At 42.5% G+C, this 20025-nt stretch overlaps 1 protein-coding gene and 1 long non-coding RNA gene across 2 annotated transcripts in view; both read left to right on the top strand.

Annotated features, from left to right (window-relative positions):
- The window catches only part of LOC124281205 (gamma-tubulin complex component 5-like), a 41888-nt gene extending 26512 nt beyond the window's left edge, over positions 1–15376 (top strand). Inside the window, exons 15-22 of the mRNA XM_046717225.1 lie at positions 4452–4514; positions 5747–5838; positions 7118–7199; positions 8310–8430; positions 9172–9323; positions 9788–10002; positions 14635–14735; positions 15100–15376. Coding sequence (XP_046573181.1) covers positions 4452–4514; positions 5747–5838; positions 7118–7199; positions 8310–8430; positions 9172–9323; positions 9788–10002; positions 14635–14735; positions 15100–15152 — 879 coding nt within the window. The 3' untranslated portion in view covers positions 15153–15376. The remainder of the gene's footprint in view (positions 1–4451; positions 4515–5746; positions 5839–7117; positions 7200–8309; positions 8431–9171; positions 9324–9787; positions 10003–14634; positions 14736–15099) is intronic.
- A 2159-nt stretch (positions 15377–17535) lies between these two features.
- Positions 17536–19910, top strand: LOC124281208. Its single transcript, XR_006899875.1, has 2 exons — positions 17536–17671; positions 19834–19910. It is a non-coding gene; the product is annotated as an uncharacterized LOC124281208 (long non-coding RNA).
- Positions 19911–20025: the final 115 nt, after the last annotated feature.

The following is a 20025-nucleotide window of genomic DNA, read 5'->3' on the forward strand; positions in this document are numbered from 1 at the left end:
AGTAGGGAGATAGCTGTTGGTCCTGGTGGGAGTCAGATAGCTGTTGGTCCTGGTGGGGGAGTCAGATAGCTGTTGGTCCTGGTGGGGGAGTCAGATAGCTGTTGGTCCTGGTAGGGGAGTCAGATAGCTGTTGGTCCTGGTGGGGGAGTCAGATAGCTGTTGGTTCTGGTGGGAGTGAGGTAGATGGCTGTTGGTCCTGGTAGGGGAGTCAGATAGCTCTTTGGTCCTGGTGGGAGTGAGGAGATGGCTGTTGGTCCTGATAGGGGTGAGGAGATGGGTGTTGGTCCTGGTAGGAGTCAGATAGCTCTTTGTTTTGGTGGGAGTAGGGAGATGGCTGTTGGTCCTGGTGGGAGTAGGGAGATGGCTGTTGGTCCTGGTAGGAGTCAGATAGCTGTTGGTCCTGGTGGGAGAGTCAGATGGCTGTTGGTCCTAGGAGATGGGGAGTCAGATAGCTGTTGGTCCTGGTGGGAGTGAGGTAGATGGCTGTTGGTCCTGGTAGGAGTAGGAGATAGCTGTTGGTCCTGGTGGGGAGTCAGATAGCTATTGGTCCTAGAGATGGCTGTTGGTCCTGAGGGGAGTCAGATGGCTGTTGGTCCTGAGTGGGAGTAGAGTCAGATGGCTGTTGGTCCTGGTAGGGGAGTCAGATAGCTGTTTGGTTCTGGTGGGAGTGAGGGAGATGGCTGTTGGTCCTGGTGGGAGGAGGGAGATGGCTGTTGGTCCTGGTAGGGAGGAGCTCAGATGGGAGCTCTTTGTGTTGGTGGGGAGTAGGGGAGATGGCTGTTGGTCCTGAGTGGGAGTGAGGTAGATGGGCTGTTGGTCCTGGGAGGAGTCAGATAGCTCAGAGATAGCTGTTGGTCCTGGTGGGAGTGAGTCAGATGGCTGTTGGTCCTGGTGGGAGTCAGATAGCTGTTGGTCCTGGTGGGAGTGAGGTAGATGGCTGTTGGTCCTGGTAGGGGAGTCAGATAGCTCTTGGTCCTGGTGGGAGTAGGGAGATGGCTGTTGGTCCTGATGGTAGGGAGATGGCTGTTGGTCCTGGTAGGAGTCAGATAGCTCTTTGTTTTGGTGGGAGTAGTGAGAGATGGCTGTTGGTCCTGATGGGAGTGAGGTAGATGGCTGTTGGTCCTGGTAGGGGAGTCAGATAGCTGTTGGTCCTGGTAGGAGTCAGCTAGATAGCTGTTGGTCCTGGTGGGGGAGCCAGATAGCTGTTGGTCCTGGTGGGAGTGAGAGTAGATGGCTGTTGGTCCTGGTAGGAGAGTCAGATAGCTGTTGGTCCTGGTGGGAGTGGAGTCAGATGGCTGTTGGTCCTGGTGGGAGTAGAGGTAGATGGCTGTTGGTCCTGGTAGGAGTCAGATAGCTCTTTGTTTTGGTGGGAGTAGGGAGATGGCTGTTGGTCCTGGAGGGGAGGCTGGTCCTGGTAGGAGAGATGGGTGTTGGTCCTGGTAGGGAGTCAGATAGCTCTTTGTTTTGGTGGGAAGAGATGCTGGGGAGATGGCTGTTGGTCCTGGTTGGAGAGTAGGGAGATGGCTGTTGGTCCTGGTAGGGGAGTCAGATAGCTCTTTGTTTTGGTGGGAGTAGGGAGATGGCTGTTGGTCGTGATCGGAGTGAGGTAGATTGCTGTTGGTCCTGGTAGGGGAGTCAGAAAGCTGTTGGTCCTGGTGGGGGAGTCAGATAGCTGTTGGTTCTAGTGGGAGTGAGGTAGATGGGTGTTGGTCCTGGTAGGGGAGTCAGATAGCTCTTTGTTTTGGTGGGAGTAGGGAGATGGCTGTTGGTCCTGATCGGAGTAGGGAGATGGCTGTTGGTCCTGGTAGGGGAGTCAGATAGCTCTTTGTTTTGGTGGGAGTAGGGAGATGGCTGTTGGTCCTGATCGGAGTAGTAGGAGATGTTGGCTGTTGGTCCTGGTAGGAGTCAGATAGCTGTTGGTCCTGGTGGGAGTGAGGGAGATGGCTGTTGGTCCTGGTGAGAGTAGGGAGATGGCTGTTGGTCCTGGTAGGGGAGTCAGATAGCTGTTGGTCCTGGTGGGAGTAGGAGTCAGATGGCTGTTGGTCCTGGTGATGGGAGAGTAGATAGCTGTTGGTTCCTGGTGGGAGTGAGTCAGATGGCTGTTGGTCCTGGTGAGGGGAGTCAGATAGATGGCTGTTGGTCCTGGTAGTGAGTCAGATAGCTGTTGGTCCTGGTGGGGGGAGTCAGATAGCTGTTGGTCCTGGTGGGGAGTCAGATAGCTGTTGGTCCTGGTGGGAGTAGGGAGATGGCTGTTGGTCCTGGTAGGGGAGTCAGATAGCTCTTTGTTTTGGTGGGAGTAGGAGATGGCTGTTGGTCCTGGTGGGAGTAGGGAGATGGCTGTTGGTCCTGGTAGGAAGTGAGTCAGATAGCTCTTTGTTTTGGTGGGAGGAGGAGATGGCTGTTGGTCCTGATGGGAGTAGAGGGAGATGGCTGTTGGTCCTGGTAGGGGGGAGTCAGATAGCTCTTTGTTTTGGTGGGAGTAGGGAGATGGCTGTTGGTCCTGGTCGAAGTAGGGAGTGGTAGATTGCTGTTGGTCCTGGTAGGGAGTCAGATAGCTGTTGGTCCTGGTGGGAGTGAGGTAGATGGCTGTTGGTCCTGGTGGGGTGAGTCAGATAGCTCTTTGGTTTTGGTGGGAGTAGGGAGATGGCTGTTGGTCCTGATCGGAGTGAGGTAGATGGCTGTTGGTCCTGGTAGGGGAGTCAGATAGCTCTTTGTTTTGGTGGGAGTAGGGAGATGGCTGTTGGTCCTGGTAGGGGAGTCAGATAGCTGTTGGTCCTGGTGGGAGTGAGTGTAGATAGCTGTTGGTCCTGGTGGGAGTGGGGTAGATGGCTGCTGGTCCTGATCGGAGTAGGGAGATGGCTGTTGGTCCTGGTAGGGGAGTCAGATAGCTGTTGGTCCTGGTGGGAGGGGAGTCAGATAGCTGTTGGTCCTGGTGGGAGTGAGGGAGATAGCTGTTGGTCCTGGTGGGAGAGTCAGAGCTGTTGGTCCAGGTGGGAGTGAGGGTCAGATAGCTGTTGGTTCCTGGTAGTGAGTCAGATGGCTGTTGGTCCAGGTGGGAGTAGGGAGATAGCTGTTGGTCCTGGTAGGGAGTCAGATAGCTGTTGGTTCAGGGTGGGAGTGAGGTAGATGGCTGTTGGTCCTGGTAGGGGAGTCAGATAGCTGTTGGTCCAGGTGAGGAGTGAGGGAGATGGCTGTTGGTCCTGGTAGGGGAGGTCAGATAGCTGTTTGTCCTGGTAGGGAGTAGTAGAGATGGCTGTTGGTCCTGGTGGGAGTGAGGTAGATGGCTGTTGGTCCTGGTAGGGGAGTCAGATAGCTCTTGGTTTTGGTGGGAGTAGTGAGATGGCTGTTGTTGGTCCTGGTGGGAGTGAGAGTCAGATGGCTGTTGGTCCTGGTAGGGGTGAGTCAGATGGCTGTTGGTCCTGGTGGGAGTGAATCAGATGGCTGTTGGTCCTGGTGGGAGGTGAGTCAGATGGCTGTTGGTCCTGGTGGGGGTGAGTCAGATGGCTGTTGGTCTTCATGGGATGGCTGGTGGGAGAGTCAGATGGCTGTTGGTCCTGGTGGGAGTGAGTCAGATGGCTGGTGGGAGTGAGTCAGATGGCTGTTGGTCTTTGGGTGGGGAGTGAGTCAGATGGCTGTGGCTGGTGGGAGTGAGTCAGATGGCTGTTGGTCCTGGTGGGAGTGAGTCAGATGGCTGTTGGTCCTGGTAGGGAGTCAGAGGCTGTTGGCTGGTGGGAGTGAGTCAGATGGCTGTTGGTCCTGGTGGGAGTGAGTCAGATGGCTGTTGGTCCTGGTGGGGGTGAGTCAGATGGCTGTTGGTCTTCGTGGGGGTGAGTAGTGGTGTTCCGATGATCGAAAATAATCGAAAAATCAATCGAAAGATGGATTAAAAAAATGATTATCAATTGTAAAAAAACCATATTTTCGATTAATTGGAATTTTGTTGTTTTGGTTTTAACACACTTGAATGAAGTAAACTAGTAAAAAATTTAACTACTTTTATTGTTTAATTACAATTCCAGTGTCTCTTTCTTGCATGCATGCATTTCATTGCATGGCAGTATTAGTTATAAGAAAAAACTGGGGAAAAACCCTTCAAATTGGTGATTTCATTAAAGATGTATATATTTCAATTATAATCGATAATCGTTCACCACAATCCTCCGATAATCGATAGTGGATTTGGTTTCCAATTCCCAACACTAGGGTGAGATAGATGGCTGTTGGTCCTGACTGGGGGATGAAGCAAATGGCAGTGGTCCTGGGTTTGGAGTAGGGTATGTGTGGTGGTGAAGGTAAAAGTAGAGCAATACATGACTACAATAGCTGATAGCTAATGGTAATTCACTACCTTTACAGAGTGTTGAAATGCTTTTAAAAAAATGTCTTTACTTGTTGGACAGTTGTGATGTTGTCTTGCTCCTTGTTGCATGCGTATGTCTTTGTACTTGCAGAAGTTTTTCTTGATGGAGGCAGGTGACACTATGTTCAACTTTTACACAGACATATTTGACAGGGTGAGTATTCCACCTCACATTGATATACTAACTCATTAGGGGTGGCATGGGAGTCCTAGTGGTCCATGTCATAGCAACTCTTTCAGCAGGGTTGTGATGAGGGAACTCATCGCTGGAGTTATGTCCTGTGCTTGAGGATGGGGGGTGAAACGTTATGCTCTTACCACGGTTTGGTATGTACTACGGTTCGGCATATGAGATATGATCATAATGCAGAAAATTGACAACAAGAGCCAAACCTTACAATGTTTAATAACATGGGGAAAAAAATAACCAGAATCTTTGTTATTTTGAATGAACAAAACTGTCATTTCATTACTAGATAGAAAAACGGTACGAAATCTGAAAATACCGAATTTTTAGATTGCATTTCGATATATCGAACCGAAGGCAAAATACTGCAATTCTACTAAACACTGTGGTATACAGTTTCACCCCTACTTGAAGAATACTCTATCAGTTTTGGTATTTAATGTTCATGTATTACAAGAGCATGTCATCTGTGTCTGTGATGTTTGTGAACTCTTTTAAAAGAGCCTTACGAACCCTTTGCCTTGACTAGTATTTCAGTGTTGTCGTTTTTTGGTCTGGCAATGAAAAGTTCACAGTTTACACTATGCATTCATCTGGATAAAAAGTCAACGCTTCCATTTGAAATGAATTCTTCTGTTGTGCTGTGGATAGAGTGTCTGTCCAGAGAGTGGAAAAACTGTTGTTTAATCCTCTAGCCGCGCTATGCCTAAAAAACCGATTCAACTTTGATAATTGTTACCCTGGGGATGAGTCAGATGGGTGTTGGTCTTCGTGGGGATGAGTCAGATGGCTGTTGGTCCTGGTGGGGGATGAGGCAAATGGCAGTGGTCCTGGGTTTGGAGTAGGGTATGTGTGGTGGTGAAAGTAAAAGTAGAGCAATACATGACTACAATAGCTGATAGCTAACGGTGCTCAGCACAAAGGGTATGAAACAAGGACTGGTTGGTTTTGGGGTCAGTGTCATATGTCTGAGTGAGGTCTCCATGTGAAACTGGCGGAATGGTATTACATGGGCACATGATGAACTAGTCACTATTAAACAGGCATACGTGAAAGCTAGTCATTATTAGACAGGCACAGTACAAGCAGACAGACACACATGTGCAGGGATGCTGCCTCTATACACATGAACTATACTTTATGTGATGTTAAACCATTATACCTCATTTTGACTGGCTGGTTTAACTTGTTGCTGACAGATGAAGAACATGGAACAGTGGAGGGACCTCTCTGTGCTGAATCTGGTCCTACACGAGGCCATGTACGCACTCTACCCTGACGAGACAAGCAGGTCAGACCCAGGGCAATGTAGTCTCCTTATGAAGAATCCATTCATATCAAACATGTTAATTTGTGATTGTCATATAGGTTATGATGAAAATAATATCAGGGGAAATATGTCTGCTGTCTAGAAAATGTTAGTTGTTGAACAAAAAGATCGGATATATGTTCACAATATTTTAAGTTATGTTGACCCGTGAAGGTCTGGGTTAGAACGAACCTTCAGTAACCCATGCAAGTCGTGAAGAGGTGACTAACGGGATCAAGTGGTCAGGCTCGCTGGCTTTGGTTGACACGCGGTCATCAGTTCCCAATTGGCGCAGATCGATGCTCATACTGTTGATCACTGGATTGTCCGTCCAGACCTCGATTATTTTTACATACTCGCTGCCATATAGCTGGAATATTGCTGATTGGTGGTGTAAAACTAAACCACCTCACTCAATTATGTTGAGTTGGTCAAACTTTTAGGTTAAAATTAAGAATAACTCAATTAGACATACTAAGTTATTGAACATTCAGCTATATGTAGATCTTACTTGAAGTCCAAACCTACTGTAATACACAGTGAATGTGTTTGTATTAAATTGTCTTTCACGGATCGACTTTTCATGTTTGGACAAACTGGAGAGTCTTTGGAATAAATCAGAAATATAATTTCAAAATGTATGTTTTGTAGACTCTTTGCATCCATACTTTTTGCTGTGAGTCTTCACAACATACTGTGTATACTATGACTTAATATCAGCCTGAACCGGTGAGTCAGTTTTGTGATATTTCATGGAATGTACTTGAATACTACATTGCTTTGCATCTAAGGACAGCTTTGACAAGGCAAGGAGGCCATGCCCCATCTGTGTATAGGTTTGAACCCTGGCCTTTAACTATCTGTCCAATCAGTGTTAAAACTTCTAAATCATTGGCACAGGTGAGTGAAGTTGTAGACAAGTAATCTGCTTCTTAAAAATAGGTATGATCAGGGACATCTGCATGCTATTATATTGTTTTGAAGCATGGACACTCAAAAGGTATTACAATCAGGAATATTCTGGGTCAGTTCCCTGACAAATCAAACAAAGGTGGTGAAGTTTTGAAGTCGCATAATATCATTAAGATGACATTTGATTGGCTCAAAAGCTTATGCATCCTATATTTTGATTAGGAAGTCATTGTTCACTCTTGGTTCATATGATTCATTGTTCTATGGAGATTTCCTCTGACTATTATTCAGGGAGGTATTAATGTTGTATTTTATTCAGGTTGATTTTATTTTATGTGTCATGTTTCAGATTGAGCGTTACTTTAGAGACTCCTAATGTCAAGGAGAAGTTCCCTATAAGTGTCACTGACTGTATCAAGCTGTCATATGCGGTAAGATGTCCAATATGGCTGATGAAGGTCTAGATTCACCTTACCCTGCTCAATGCTGGTTTTAAACAGTAGGGCTGCAACGATTCGGTTTGATTAATCGAAAATCGAATCTGACACCTTAATTTCGATTTTTTATAACCATGTAATTTTGATTCCCAACTCGAGCAGTTTCGAGCGCTGAAATAAGGCGAAGTTTGATTGGTTGACGCCAGGCTAATTATCCAATGAGAATTGTTGTTAGAAGACATCGCCAAGTTCATTATTGATTTCACTAGTGGTGTGCCCATGATCGAAAATAGATCGAAAGAAGGATTAAAAATGATTATCGATTATAAAAATCATACTTTCGATTAATTGGAATTTTGTTGTTTTAGTTTAACAATTTTATAAAGTAAACTAGCGATTACATTTGACAAATATTCACGAGCAAACATGCACTCAACAGAGTAAAGCTATGCGCATTGTAAAATTTTAACCACTTTTATTGTTTGATTACAATTCCAGTGTCTTTCTTGCATGCGTGCATTTCATTGCATGACAGTATTAGTTATAAGAAACATTTATTAGAAAAAACCTGGTGAAAAACCCTTCAAATTGGTGATTTCATGAAAGATGTATATATTTCGATTATAATCGATAATCGTTCACCACAATCCTCCGATAATTGATAGTGGATTTGGTTTCCGATCCCCAACACTAGATTTCACGCTTAAAAAGCTGACTCTGAGAGTTAAATGAAAACTGATGTTTTTCCTTGTATGAAAAATCGATTTGAAAATGATCGAACCAAAGGCCCAATATCGAAAATCGAATCAAATCAAGGTCTGCGTGAATCCTTGCAGCCTTATTAAACAGCACATAGACTGAACATGGATTGGTCGTCACATAAGCAGTATACTTACTGTAACTGAGAGTGAGTGAGTGAGTTTAGCTTTACACCGCACTCAGCAATATTCCAGCTATATGGCGGTGGTCTGTAAATAATTGAGTCTGGTCCAGACTATCCAGTGATCGACAGCATGAGCATCGATCTGCAGTCATGGGATGGTTACTTATAATGGGATTGTTATGGTTGAAATTCTAGTGTTATTATCGATTGTATTTATTCAGGTTCCCTGGCCAGTAGACCTGGTAATAAGCTCTCGGAGTCAGGATATCTACAACCAGATCTTCTCCTTCCTCCTGCAAGTGAAGAGAGCGAAGTACTGCCTGGAGCAGCTCCGCTTCTTTGGTATGTAATTAGTGCATGCTGGTGGTATCTTCTGTGTGTGATGATCCGTAGTATCTCAGCACCTGTGATATGCACAGTTCTTGGTGCACAGTTTGGGGTGATGGGAGGATAGTCTTGTGGTTGAAGCTTTCGCTTGTCACGCTGAAGACCCAGGTTTGATTCCCCACATGGGTACAATGTGTGAAGCCTTTTTCTGGTGTAATATTTTCTGGAATATTGCTAAAAGCGGCGTAAAACTAAACTAACTCACTCATTTACTAGTGCTCAGGTTATGTGCAATTCAATGCTGAGAACCAGATTGTATACTATTATGTAACTAATTTTCCTTCTAAGTAATCTCGGGCAGTGGGGTAGCCTCGTATTTAAGGTTCGATTCCCCACATAGGTACAATGTGTGAAGCCCATTTCTCGAGGCCCCGGTCGTGATATTGCTGGAATATTGCTAACAGCGACATAAAACTCTTCTCACTCTCTCTAATTAATCTCCACAAAAGACTATCTTCCTGTTATTATTGCACTCTGTCATTGGGACTGAGTACCCTGCAGCTGGTTGTAAGAGGCAACTCACTGGACATGATGGTCAGGCTGACTGAGGTGTTTTCATGTCATAGATTACATCGGACATCATGCAACAATACAGTCAGTTGTTTGCCCAGACTCTTTCACATTGAACAGATTCTTGAAAATAGTCAGATATATTACACACTGTAGCATTAAACACCAAGACAAATATTATTCCAGATCTGCAGAAGGAGGACATCTTGAAGAGCATCCATTTGTCTCAGTACGAGGAAGAGGATACCACGCGTAACACTCGCATACATCGCATGCAGTTGCTGAGGTTCCGCCTGCTCTACTTCGTCAACAGCCTCCACAACTACATCATGACCAGGGTCAGTATTCTTCTGCAGTCACCTGTTTAAGGGTGTCAGGGGAACCTACGGGTTATTTCAGCAACACTTGGTGGGGTAACCATGGAAGTTATTTTGTCAACAGTTGGTATGGTTGTGTGGAGGTTATTTTGTTAATAGTTGATGGGTTAGCCGCAAGGATGTTTCATCAACAGTTGGTGGGAGTAACCTTGAGGATATTTCATTAACACTCAGTGGGGTAGCCTATAAGTTATTACACCAACAGTCTACATACTCGTCATTACAAGGATCAGGCAGATGCACTATTTGTGGTGTTGAAGCCTAGGTGTTCAAGTCTTGTCTTGTTGACTCGCAGACTAGGGACTATGTCTTACTCTGAGACTCCCACAAACTCCATAGTACATATATTTTATCTTACAGTGACTGTGTTATACAGTACAAGTCATGTATGGACTCCTAATATTGTTTGATTGCTCTTCCGGCAGATCTTGCAGAGTACCGGGCTTGAGTTCCAGAGTGATATTGAGGCCAGCGTGGACCTTGACCAGATCATCGCTGCCCACAACAGCTACGTGAGCAAGATACACGAGCGCTGCCTGCTGCATCCCAAGGTGGCCTTCCTCAGGGAGGCTGTGCTCAAAGTCCTCAACCTCATCCTCAGCTTCCACAAGGTCTGGGACCAGGGTGTGGATGAAGTCAGGTCAGAAACAATACAGACAGTGTTCTAGGATGTAGATTTTAAGCACAGACAGCGTTCTGAAAGGAGGGATGCACCTTGTGATCATGAGTTACATGTTATGTTGACTAACGCAAACAATCCACAGAGCAAAATTCATTTGATGTTCATGATATTTACTTTGAGATAAAATAAAGTTGTATGTGTGTTTGAGTATGGGTTTAAGCTGCTTTAAGCAATATTCAGCTGAAGCTCAAGATGTGGGATTAAAAAATTGTAGCCATACAGGAAATTCAACATGATGAATGAATGCTTTAACCTCAAGGCCGCAAGGCTTGATTCCCAGCATGGTTTCATGGTTTCCCCGACCTGTTATTGCTGGATAGTTGGAAAAGATCTAAATCCATTCTCACTCTTTAACTGCAGAAATTACTTTCTTACTTCAAAGTATTTTGTCCTCTGAGATGTGATTCAACAGAGAAAGCAAAAAAACAAACGCAAATATATTTGGAGGAGGTAACTATCAACATAAACATATGATTCTTTTTCATGAGAGATCCTCCTTGGGGTACATATAAGCATTAAAATGTCCATTTTAGAACCCTCTGACAGTTTCGACATCCCTCCTTCGCTCCCTTTCCTCTCTCCGTCTCTCTACTCCTCCCTCTCTCTTTCCTCCCTCCCTCCTCCTCTTCTTCTCTCTTCTTCTTCCCAACCAACCAAAAACAGTACTGTTGGGTACCCGGTCCTGCTTTGATCTGCCCGATCTTAGCAGACGTTACCCGATTGAGGAGGAGACACTCTTTGAGCCACCAGTGGTGGACGAGTGTGTGTACACTTCAGTCACCCTAGGTGGGTTGTCTTCCTCCCTAGCCTCAGCGAGGCAGGGCCGGCGGCTGCCCCCTTTCCCTAACAATGCCCTGGCGCAGAAGTCTGCCTACCATTTGAAGAGCAGTATCGTAGCAGAGCTCAGCAGCTGCATGTGGCTGTCTACTCGGCGTACCTGTCTGCCTGTCAAGTTTGTAGACCAGGGGTCGAGTGGGGATGACGCATCATCCCCCTCATTGGCTAGGCAGCTGACAGACGTCCATTCTCATCTGGCAAAGGACAGCATCCGTTGTGCCAGTCAGATGATGGGCGCTGTCATGGGCCTGCGTCATTTGTGGCTGTCAGTTGTATATCCATAATAATTGTCATTATTCTTCATCAACTCACAACTTCTAAAATGCCCATCAAAGAAGTTGCATGCTACTCGCCAACCACACAGTAGGCACTACTTTCTTTGCCTTACACCATGGGTTCCTCCCTGTTTCCTTGGGACTGAAAGTAGTCCGAGAGGCTGCGGAGGCGGTTAGTACTTTTGACTCCAAGCCCTTACTAGAACAACCCCTCACTTTTTGCCAGCAGCCCTCGCCTCTTGCCTCTTGGTATCCTTCTGCGCCAGCAAAGGAGCCTGCAAAGTGGACTGCTCCATTGCAGGTTAAGACGGGCACGAGGCAAGGGTAAGGCAGCTCCTTCGCAGCAGCCTTCTCGGGGGAAGGGGAAGCCTGCCCCGGCCGACTGTGGGGTGCACTGCCTCATGCCAAACGTCCCTTTTGGCGGACGGCTCATGCTCTTCCTCTCGGAATGGGTGAAAGCCACTTCAAATCCTTGGGTCCTGTCCACACTCAGGGATGGCAACATGCCACAGTGGAGGTGAGGTCCACCGCCATTCACCAGAGTGCGACACACACCAGTGCCAGCCTCCCGGGGTGGACATTCTCTGTGCCGAAGTTCAGTCTTTGCTGGACAAGGCAGCCATCAAGGTGGTTCCGGAAAGGTCACTACAACGCGGGATTTTACTCCACGTATTTCATCGTGACCAAGAAGGACGGAGGGTTCAGACCCATTCTAAATCTCAATGGGCTGAACAAAATAAAAGAAGTGCTGTCTTTCGTATACTAGCATACGAATGGATGCTCAACCAGGGTATCTGTTTGCCTATGGGGCAATGAACCACATTCCAGTGTTCTGCTCTCGGATTCCGGATCTGAGGGCATTAACCAACGATGCCTTCCAGCTCGATTGGACAGACAGAATACTGTGGGCGTTTCCACCGATACCACTGATTTCCAAAGTCCGGTCGCGGTTGGCCACTCAAACAGCTCAACTACTTGTGCTCCTGGCACCTCTTTGGGTACCTTTCTTCGAAATGCTCACGTCTTAGATGTGCGTACGACTCTCAAGACTTATATCAAGCGAACATTGGCTATCCGCAGAGATAACCAATTGTTCTGCTGTTATGGTGGGGGTAAGGCTGGTCTACCAGCAAACAAGCAAACCATTTCCAGGTGGCTTGTCTCTGCCATTTGTATGAGCTATACACACAAAGAGCTCATTCGGTTAGAGCAGTAGCCATATCAATGGCGTATGCTGCGGCTTAGTGGGCAGAGTCGTAATTTTTACTGGTGGCGGATAAGTATACAACTCTCTTTCCCTACCCTTGTTTGGTGTCGGGTTATTCAGGGTTTCCACAGGTCAGGGAAAAGTCAGGGAAGAAATTATTTTTTCAAGATCAGGGAAAAGTCAGGGAATTTTGTTACCAGTCAGTGAAAATTGAAGTTTTGGGGAAAAAGTCAGGGAAAATTGCCTTTGGTCAGGGAAAACTAGTTCTTTTCAGACTTCACAGAGGCAACAATTGTATGATTTTGAGTTCCATGTCTGTATTAAATGTGTTTTTGTATAGAGATTGGTATTATAAACTTTAGTTTACTTGTTTTGGCAGTGTCCATTTGTAGACATATTTTGGAATAACTTCAATGGATGGTTGACACAGAAATGTGACCACATGTTCAATATCAAGCTCTCTGCGGAACTTTTTATATTTGGGTGTGAAAATATATTATAATTGAAAAGCAGACACAGAGAAAGATTTCATACTGTACAAATGAGAGTCACCCTTTTCCTGGAGGCGATCCTCAATCTTGTAACAGGGACTTTCTGACAATAAAAACTTTGAAATTGAAAAAAAAAAAAAATCAAAACTCTTATGTCAGTGTTACCAGAGGTAATATTTCTGTGTCATATAACTCATCTGGATGTTAGATGGATCTCTGTATTTGTTTGATTACATCTGATTACTTTGTCTTAAGATTTCACTTTGTCTTTAGTAAAATGGGTGGAAAGGTCGGCTGTAGGGGAGTTTGGAGGACGAAATTTTAATTGTTTTCTTCTAATATTGATCAATGAAAAATCAAATTGGTCAGGGAAAAGTCAGGGAATTTGAACTTTCGTCATCTGTGGCAACCCTGTTATTGTTGTTGGCTTGTTCTCCCCGTCTGGAATATTGCCTGTATGCACGCCATTTTCTCCATTGAAAATCTCCGCTTTGCCGCAGTTTCATGGAAGTTATTTGCCACTGCCTCCATAGTTAGATTACAAAAGCAGGGATTGGGGTGGACATTTTTCTAGGTGTGTAACATACATTGCAATATTTGCATATGACCTAAATATGTAACCCTTGACCCTGGGCCACTCCCTCGCCCAATTGGCTGAAGAGGTCACTTGGCCAAAGCTTCTTATTCTATTCATAGTTTGGGAAATTCCACTGGTATAGTGCTTATATTTACCAACATAATGCCACTCCCAGGACACTTGTCTTTAGGAGTCTGTCTTATGCTTATATGTACCCCAAGGAGGATCTCTCATGAAAAAGAATCGAACAAACCTGAAGAGGTTGCTGATTCTTTGATGAGAGTCCTCCTTAGGGTACGGCCACCCACCTCCCCACATACTGTCAGTCATGGTTCAGCAGTGAAAGTGAGGTATGAGGTTAGCCCTTAGAGTTACCAGTTCTTGGTGGACGGTTCCATTCTGGGCACCGTAGGGGTGCTCAAACAAGACAAGTACGTAGGTTTTTGTTTTGTAATATATTTTATTCAAAATATAGTTACAACTGTCGTTGGGTTTAAAAATGGATATTTTAATGCACCCCAAGGAGGACTCTCATCAAAGAATCAGCAACCTCTACAGGTTTGTTTGAATTTCTGCAATCCTTTCATGATGATAGATATCTGGGCCCCGTTTCACAAAGCTCTCATTGCGCTGCGACTATCTTAAGTCAGTTTTCAGTATAGGAATAACAAATGCTTTGAGAAAAGTTACCAGATGTAGGCTTACGAGAGCTTTGAGATCTTAATTTTTAAGATAATCTTATCCAGAAATTATTGTAATGTTATCACAAGGAAATCGTAGACTACCCGGTACTATTATTTTAGGGTTGTCATGGCATCTCTTAGCATAGAAACAGAACATGTATATGTGGGATCATGTGGAAAGTCACTCACATAATTGCGTATTTAACACAGTCGCCCAACAATGTGTTACTTCACGTCACTGACAGCGGCGGGAAATCCCGATTGGAAGGCACATTGCTTTGCAGTCTGTAACACTAGTGAGTTCTCTGTCAGAGTTAAGATAGATATCGAAGCTTTGTATAATCTGTGAATGGTTAAAGACTGTCTCGAAAAAGCATTTCATCTTCAACTTTAGATATTTTATCTATGAAATAAGTTTTTAAGATTAACCATGACTAAGATCGTTTTGAAAATCTGGACCCTGTTTCAACATGGATGAGTTTTGGGCTGAAGTGTGTAACACGTTTTCATGCGTTGACAGCATGAAGATTATTGAAGACATGGAGCTGGAGTTTTCACGCTGTATACAGTTCTTGGCCTCTTTCCTCAACAACGTCATCAAGCGAGGATCCTTCCCTCACTGTACGTGTACACGTTATATCAATGTTGGGTCAGCGTCCACAGAATGGATGGGACATACTCAGTGCAGTAGCAAACAGCCCTGTGTCATATCAGAATTAAAATGGAGACTAGCTGTGCCTGATACAAAGTCTAAATGGCAGCTTCATCGACAATCTATGATATATATTCATCCAGCGTTTATAATTCTCTAAATTTACAGACAGTGTCTCAGTTACGACATTGTACTAACATCATGACCGTGGAGCAATGTATCATCTGTATTTATACAGATCCATTGGAAACACAATATAGTGAGGATAAAGTTATCATTTGTTTTACCATTTCTTGTTTATTCCATTTAAATGCAAATTTTGTTGTTTTACAGTGGAATCTCTAGCGTTCTCGCTCATCACGTCAATGGAATACAAGGGGAGGTAACTCTTGACGGAACATTAGAGGAGTTGGCCACAGTGAAAAAAGTGCTATGCAATGACTGTTTGAACTAAAATCTCTGTGATGGTTGTTATGCATGAAGAGTGACAAGGTCTTACAACATGTATGTATGTATATAGATAGAGTTTTGGAGACCTATTTGTTTTGTATATTAATACAATGTGAATGCGTTTGTATAAAATGTATAATAAAATTTATCAAGTATGAAACAATTTGTATTTATGTATGTCAGTGATTGTTTACTTTCATTATGCAGCCATCAGACATCTAACAACCTGTGTTGAGATCATGTGTTGGGAGGAATGTAAGTCAGACTGAATGTATGAGTTGACTTGAGACTTGATTGTCTGTAATCATTAACTGTAGCACTGTACACAACTCTCATCTACTCTTCTGAAGCTTCAGTAGTTGCTGCGTGTGGGAAATGACAACGTGTTGTGATGATCTCTTGTCAGAGAGGACATTTTTTAGCTCAACTGACAAAAAGTAAGCTCATGTATTGGGCCCCTTTTCACAAAGCTCTTGTAGCGCTACGACTATGGTAAGGCCTAAAAAAAAAGAGCTTGTGGTTCCTCTTTCCCGACCGACCCTAAATATTCCCGCTGAACCTAACAGTTTTCTCACCACATAATAAATTAAATTTATTTTCTGACACATGAGTAATGTAAAAATATTTTGCAAAAACAACAACAACCCTACCTACCTACTCTAGTTCTGAAATGTAGGAAATCGGAACGACAACATTTATTTTTTGGGGCCTAAGTCAATGATTCAGTATAGGAAGAACGAATGCTACGAGAAATGTTACGAGATCTTAGGCTTACGAGAGCCTTGTGAGACGGGGCCCTGGCCTGATATCCAGCATTCAGCATTCATTGTAATCATCTCCTCAGAAATCACTGGACAAATGAAGCTGAAAGTTCACATGATCTTTCCTACCAGTGAAGGGACCATATTATTTTTAGTGTTTCAAATCCAATTTTCAATATTGCTGCCGTGGCTGCCTACCTGAAAGGCCATCGCTAACCATTTGCTTCAAGTGGAATGAAATTTGGTACATTTGTCGTAAGTTGTAAGATGGAATAAATGACACATATAAACTGGCATCTAAGAAAAGTCCATTTATTGTGTTTTCATTTTTCTGTTGCAGAACATAAACAAAAAATGTATGTTCCTATTGAAGACACTAAAACCTGTAGTGCACTTCACTGCTAAATATATCTCTTAAGGCAATATCACGCTTATCAAAAACACACAGACCTGACTGATAACTGAAGTAAAGGTTTGCGAGTTCTTTTGCCCAGATGTTTTCATTGTCTCAATTCTCTGTGCAGAGTTGTGTCCCTTGGGCAGGTCAGACACATGATTGTGGGATCAAATCCCAGTCTGCCCCGATTATGTTTCTAGGTTGTCAGCAATCATTATCATAGGTTTCACCAAGGTCACCATCTGAGACCTGCATCAGTGTAGGCTTTTTCTCCAGATTGAACTCGTGAAGATCCGGGTTAGAACTGATCTTCAGTAACCCATACTTCAGTAACCCTACGTAAGAGGCTACTAACAGGATCGGGTGGTCAGGCTCGCTGACTTGGTTGACACATGTCATCGGATCCCAATTGCGTAGTTTGATGCTCATACTGTTGATCACTAGATTGTCTGACTCCATTATTAACAGACCGCCGCCATATAGCTTGAATATTGCTGACTGCGGAGTAATGCTAGACTCACCCACTCACTCACTCATGAACCTGAGATGTTGTGATACAAGTGGAATCCTGTTAAAGCGGCATCAAGTTTGCCACGATTATGTTTCTAGGTGTGTCAGCACCGTACCCATTATCATTGGCATCACTTAGAGATTTCCTCACACATGGCGCTGTGATGCAACTGGAATCCTGTTCAAAGCAGCATTAGATCCAACTAGCTCACATTCAACTTGTTCAAGTAACTAGTAAACTGTAAACAATAAATCCACGACAACAGTAGTTTTCATTTGTTTTATTTCACATCCTGCATTTTGGCATCTTGACACAGACAATGTTTCCAAACAATTTGCCTGTCCTTACCCTGAGATGTATATCAGAGTCCTGAGATTCAGGAAACATGCAGGGCTAAGCTCAAAGTGTTCCCAGTGCAGTAGATAACAAAGGTAACGTATCAAATAACTTTCAACAATCTGTATACTATAAACCACAAGATAATTCATTTGTGTAAATTGTAGTTAGAAAAATATAATATGATCTTGTTTTGCTTACTCATGAGATCTATATAAAAGCTAAACCAACCAACCTAAGTCAAATATACAACCACATTCTAGTATGAACTAAAATATATACATTAATATACTGATATATTTGTTGTTAGCAACTTGACACAAATACAGTCTTTTTGCAAGGAAAGTGAAGGTGTCCCCACCTTGAGTGTTATATTTAATGTGACATAGTTTTATAATTCATTGGTCCCAGAAAATGTGTTCAAGCAGAAACAATTTGGTCCCAGAAAATGTGTTCAAGCAGATAACGGGTCATTCTCAAAAAGGCCAAATTTGTGCTATGCAAAATATGAAAATACAAAACATCATACTGAATTATCTCATTATTGTTTTGAATGGTCAACACCTTAAAGAATGCGGTCATGATAATTTGCACACAGGAAAGTAATAAAATATTTTTAAAATAAACTTTTTAAAGTATCCACTGAAAAAAAACCGTCAGTGGTGTAACAAGCATAAAAGTATTCTTTTTCAAACTTTGATGTCAGATAAGGAATTTTTCACATTTGTCGTTATTTACAAACTTTTTCTATTTTCAAGTATAAATTAAATCGTTTCATTATTCTCACATATTTAATTGTAAATTTGGCAAAAAGGGCTTGGTGTGAGAAGAATGTAATGGTAACATATGATATTTTTTCTGAAATAACTTGTATACTTAAGACTGATCATGTTTTATGTATACAGTGCTATTAAAGCTGTTTTCAGTTATCATAAAATATCAGTCTAACTGTTAAATTATTCTTTTGAAATAATTAAATGTTAGCAAATATGCATGTTACACCACTGATATTTTTTGATATCCTGCCTGTTACACCACTGAACTTTCTGCAACTTACTGGAACAGTAAACCAAATCAACAGCCATATGATGCTTTGGATTACTTAATAATCATCATTGGAGAACAGCTTTCCAACATGTGGCGGGAAAACAAATGATATCAACAGTTAAGATTAAAATGTACAAATTCAAAGAATACTGTGACACCAATGACATTTTGTGTTACACCACTGATTTTTCTTTACCTCACTCTAAATATAAATCCAAATTAATTGCCTTTAATTGATAATTAACAGATTTAAACAGCTCAACGGCAAATTCGAACACTCAGATTTTAAAAGGTTTTAAAAACTACTATACAAAAGCAATAAAATGAACAAATAGTAGTAATATTGTTACACCAATGACATTTTTGTTACACCACTGATTTTTATTGAATTAACTTCAACGATAAATTCAAATTAATTGCCTTTAATTGATCATTAATAGAATTGAACAGCTCAATAGCAACTTTTGAACACGCAGATTTTAAAAGGTTTATCAAAAATAATATTAAAACAATAAAATGAACATATTGTAGTAATGCTGTTACACCAATGACATTATTTGTTACACCACTGATTTTTCTGAACTTTATATACTAATATACCAGAACAAATTACCTTCACAGACTTTACATGAGTTAATGGTCATAAAATAAACTGGATAAATACAATGCAAAGCAGTTGAGTTTTGTGAACAAGTGACTTAAATGAACATTTTGTCAGTGGTGTAACAAAAATTGTCAGTGGCGTAACATTTGCCCATGTTATACCACTGACAGTTACACCACTGACCTATTCCCACTTTTATGAACTTTATAACAATTAATGCTCCCTAAACCACACACCACCTGGCATAAATGTGGATGTTTTAGCAACTTTGATGTACTTTAAATAAACATTGTTATGAAAAAGAACACATGAATAAGAAATCAGCGCTACACCACTGACGCGATAAAAAGTTATGATATGAAGTAGACTCACCAACTGAATCAAACTTCAACATCAAAATAAAATTTGGCCTCCACAAAACTTCTGCCACAAGAAGAAAGTCATCAGCAAAGGGACCATTTAGTGTTTCATATTTTTACTCAAACGAGATAATTATTAATGTCACATGTTTATATTCGTTACACCACTGACTGTGACATTTTGGACAGTCATTGTTTTCATTGTAAATATGTGATTTTCATTTTGTTTTCAATATTTCATGCAGGAATGTGTTTTTAATATTGATTTTTCATTATAAATCTTTAAAAATATGTATAAATACCCTGGAATTTAAACTTTATGGTACTGCAAAGTAATGTCGCTGTCCACTGACAGTGGTTTTCTTTCAAAATGATGATAAAACCCAATTTTGTCCCAAAAATAACAAACAGGTACACTATTTTACATCATTATGAGGAACAAAATACATTTTTCTTTCATAATATGATTTTTGAAAAAAAATTGAAACAATATTTTCAGAGCAATGTGTTACTGACCAAAAGTTGGGCAAATTTTGAGAATGACCCATACAATCTGGTCCCAGAAAATGTGTTCAAGCAGAAACAATTTGGTCCCAGTAAAGGTGTTCAAGCAGATACAATCTGGTCCCAGAAAATGTGTTCAAGCAGAAACAATTTGGTCCCAGTAAATGTGTTCAAGCAGATACAATCTGGTCCCAGAAAATGTGTTCAAGCAGATACAATCTGGTCCCAGAAAATGTGTTCAAGCAGATACAATCTGGTCTGCCCACAAACGTCTGAAAACACAGCATGAC

Source organism: Haliotis rubra, unplaced genomic scaffold (genome assembly GCF_003918875.1).
Source record: "Haliotis rubra isolate DU_JTF1 unplaced genomic scaffold, ASM391887v1 Scf280, whole genome shotgun sequence".
Lineage (NCBI taxonomy): Eukaryota > Metazoa > Mollusca > Gastropoda > Lepetellida > Haliotidae > Haliotis > Haliotis rubra.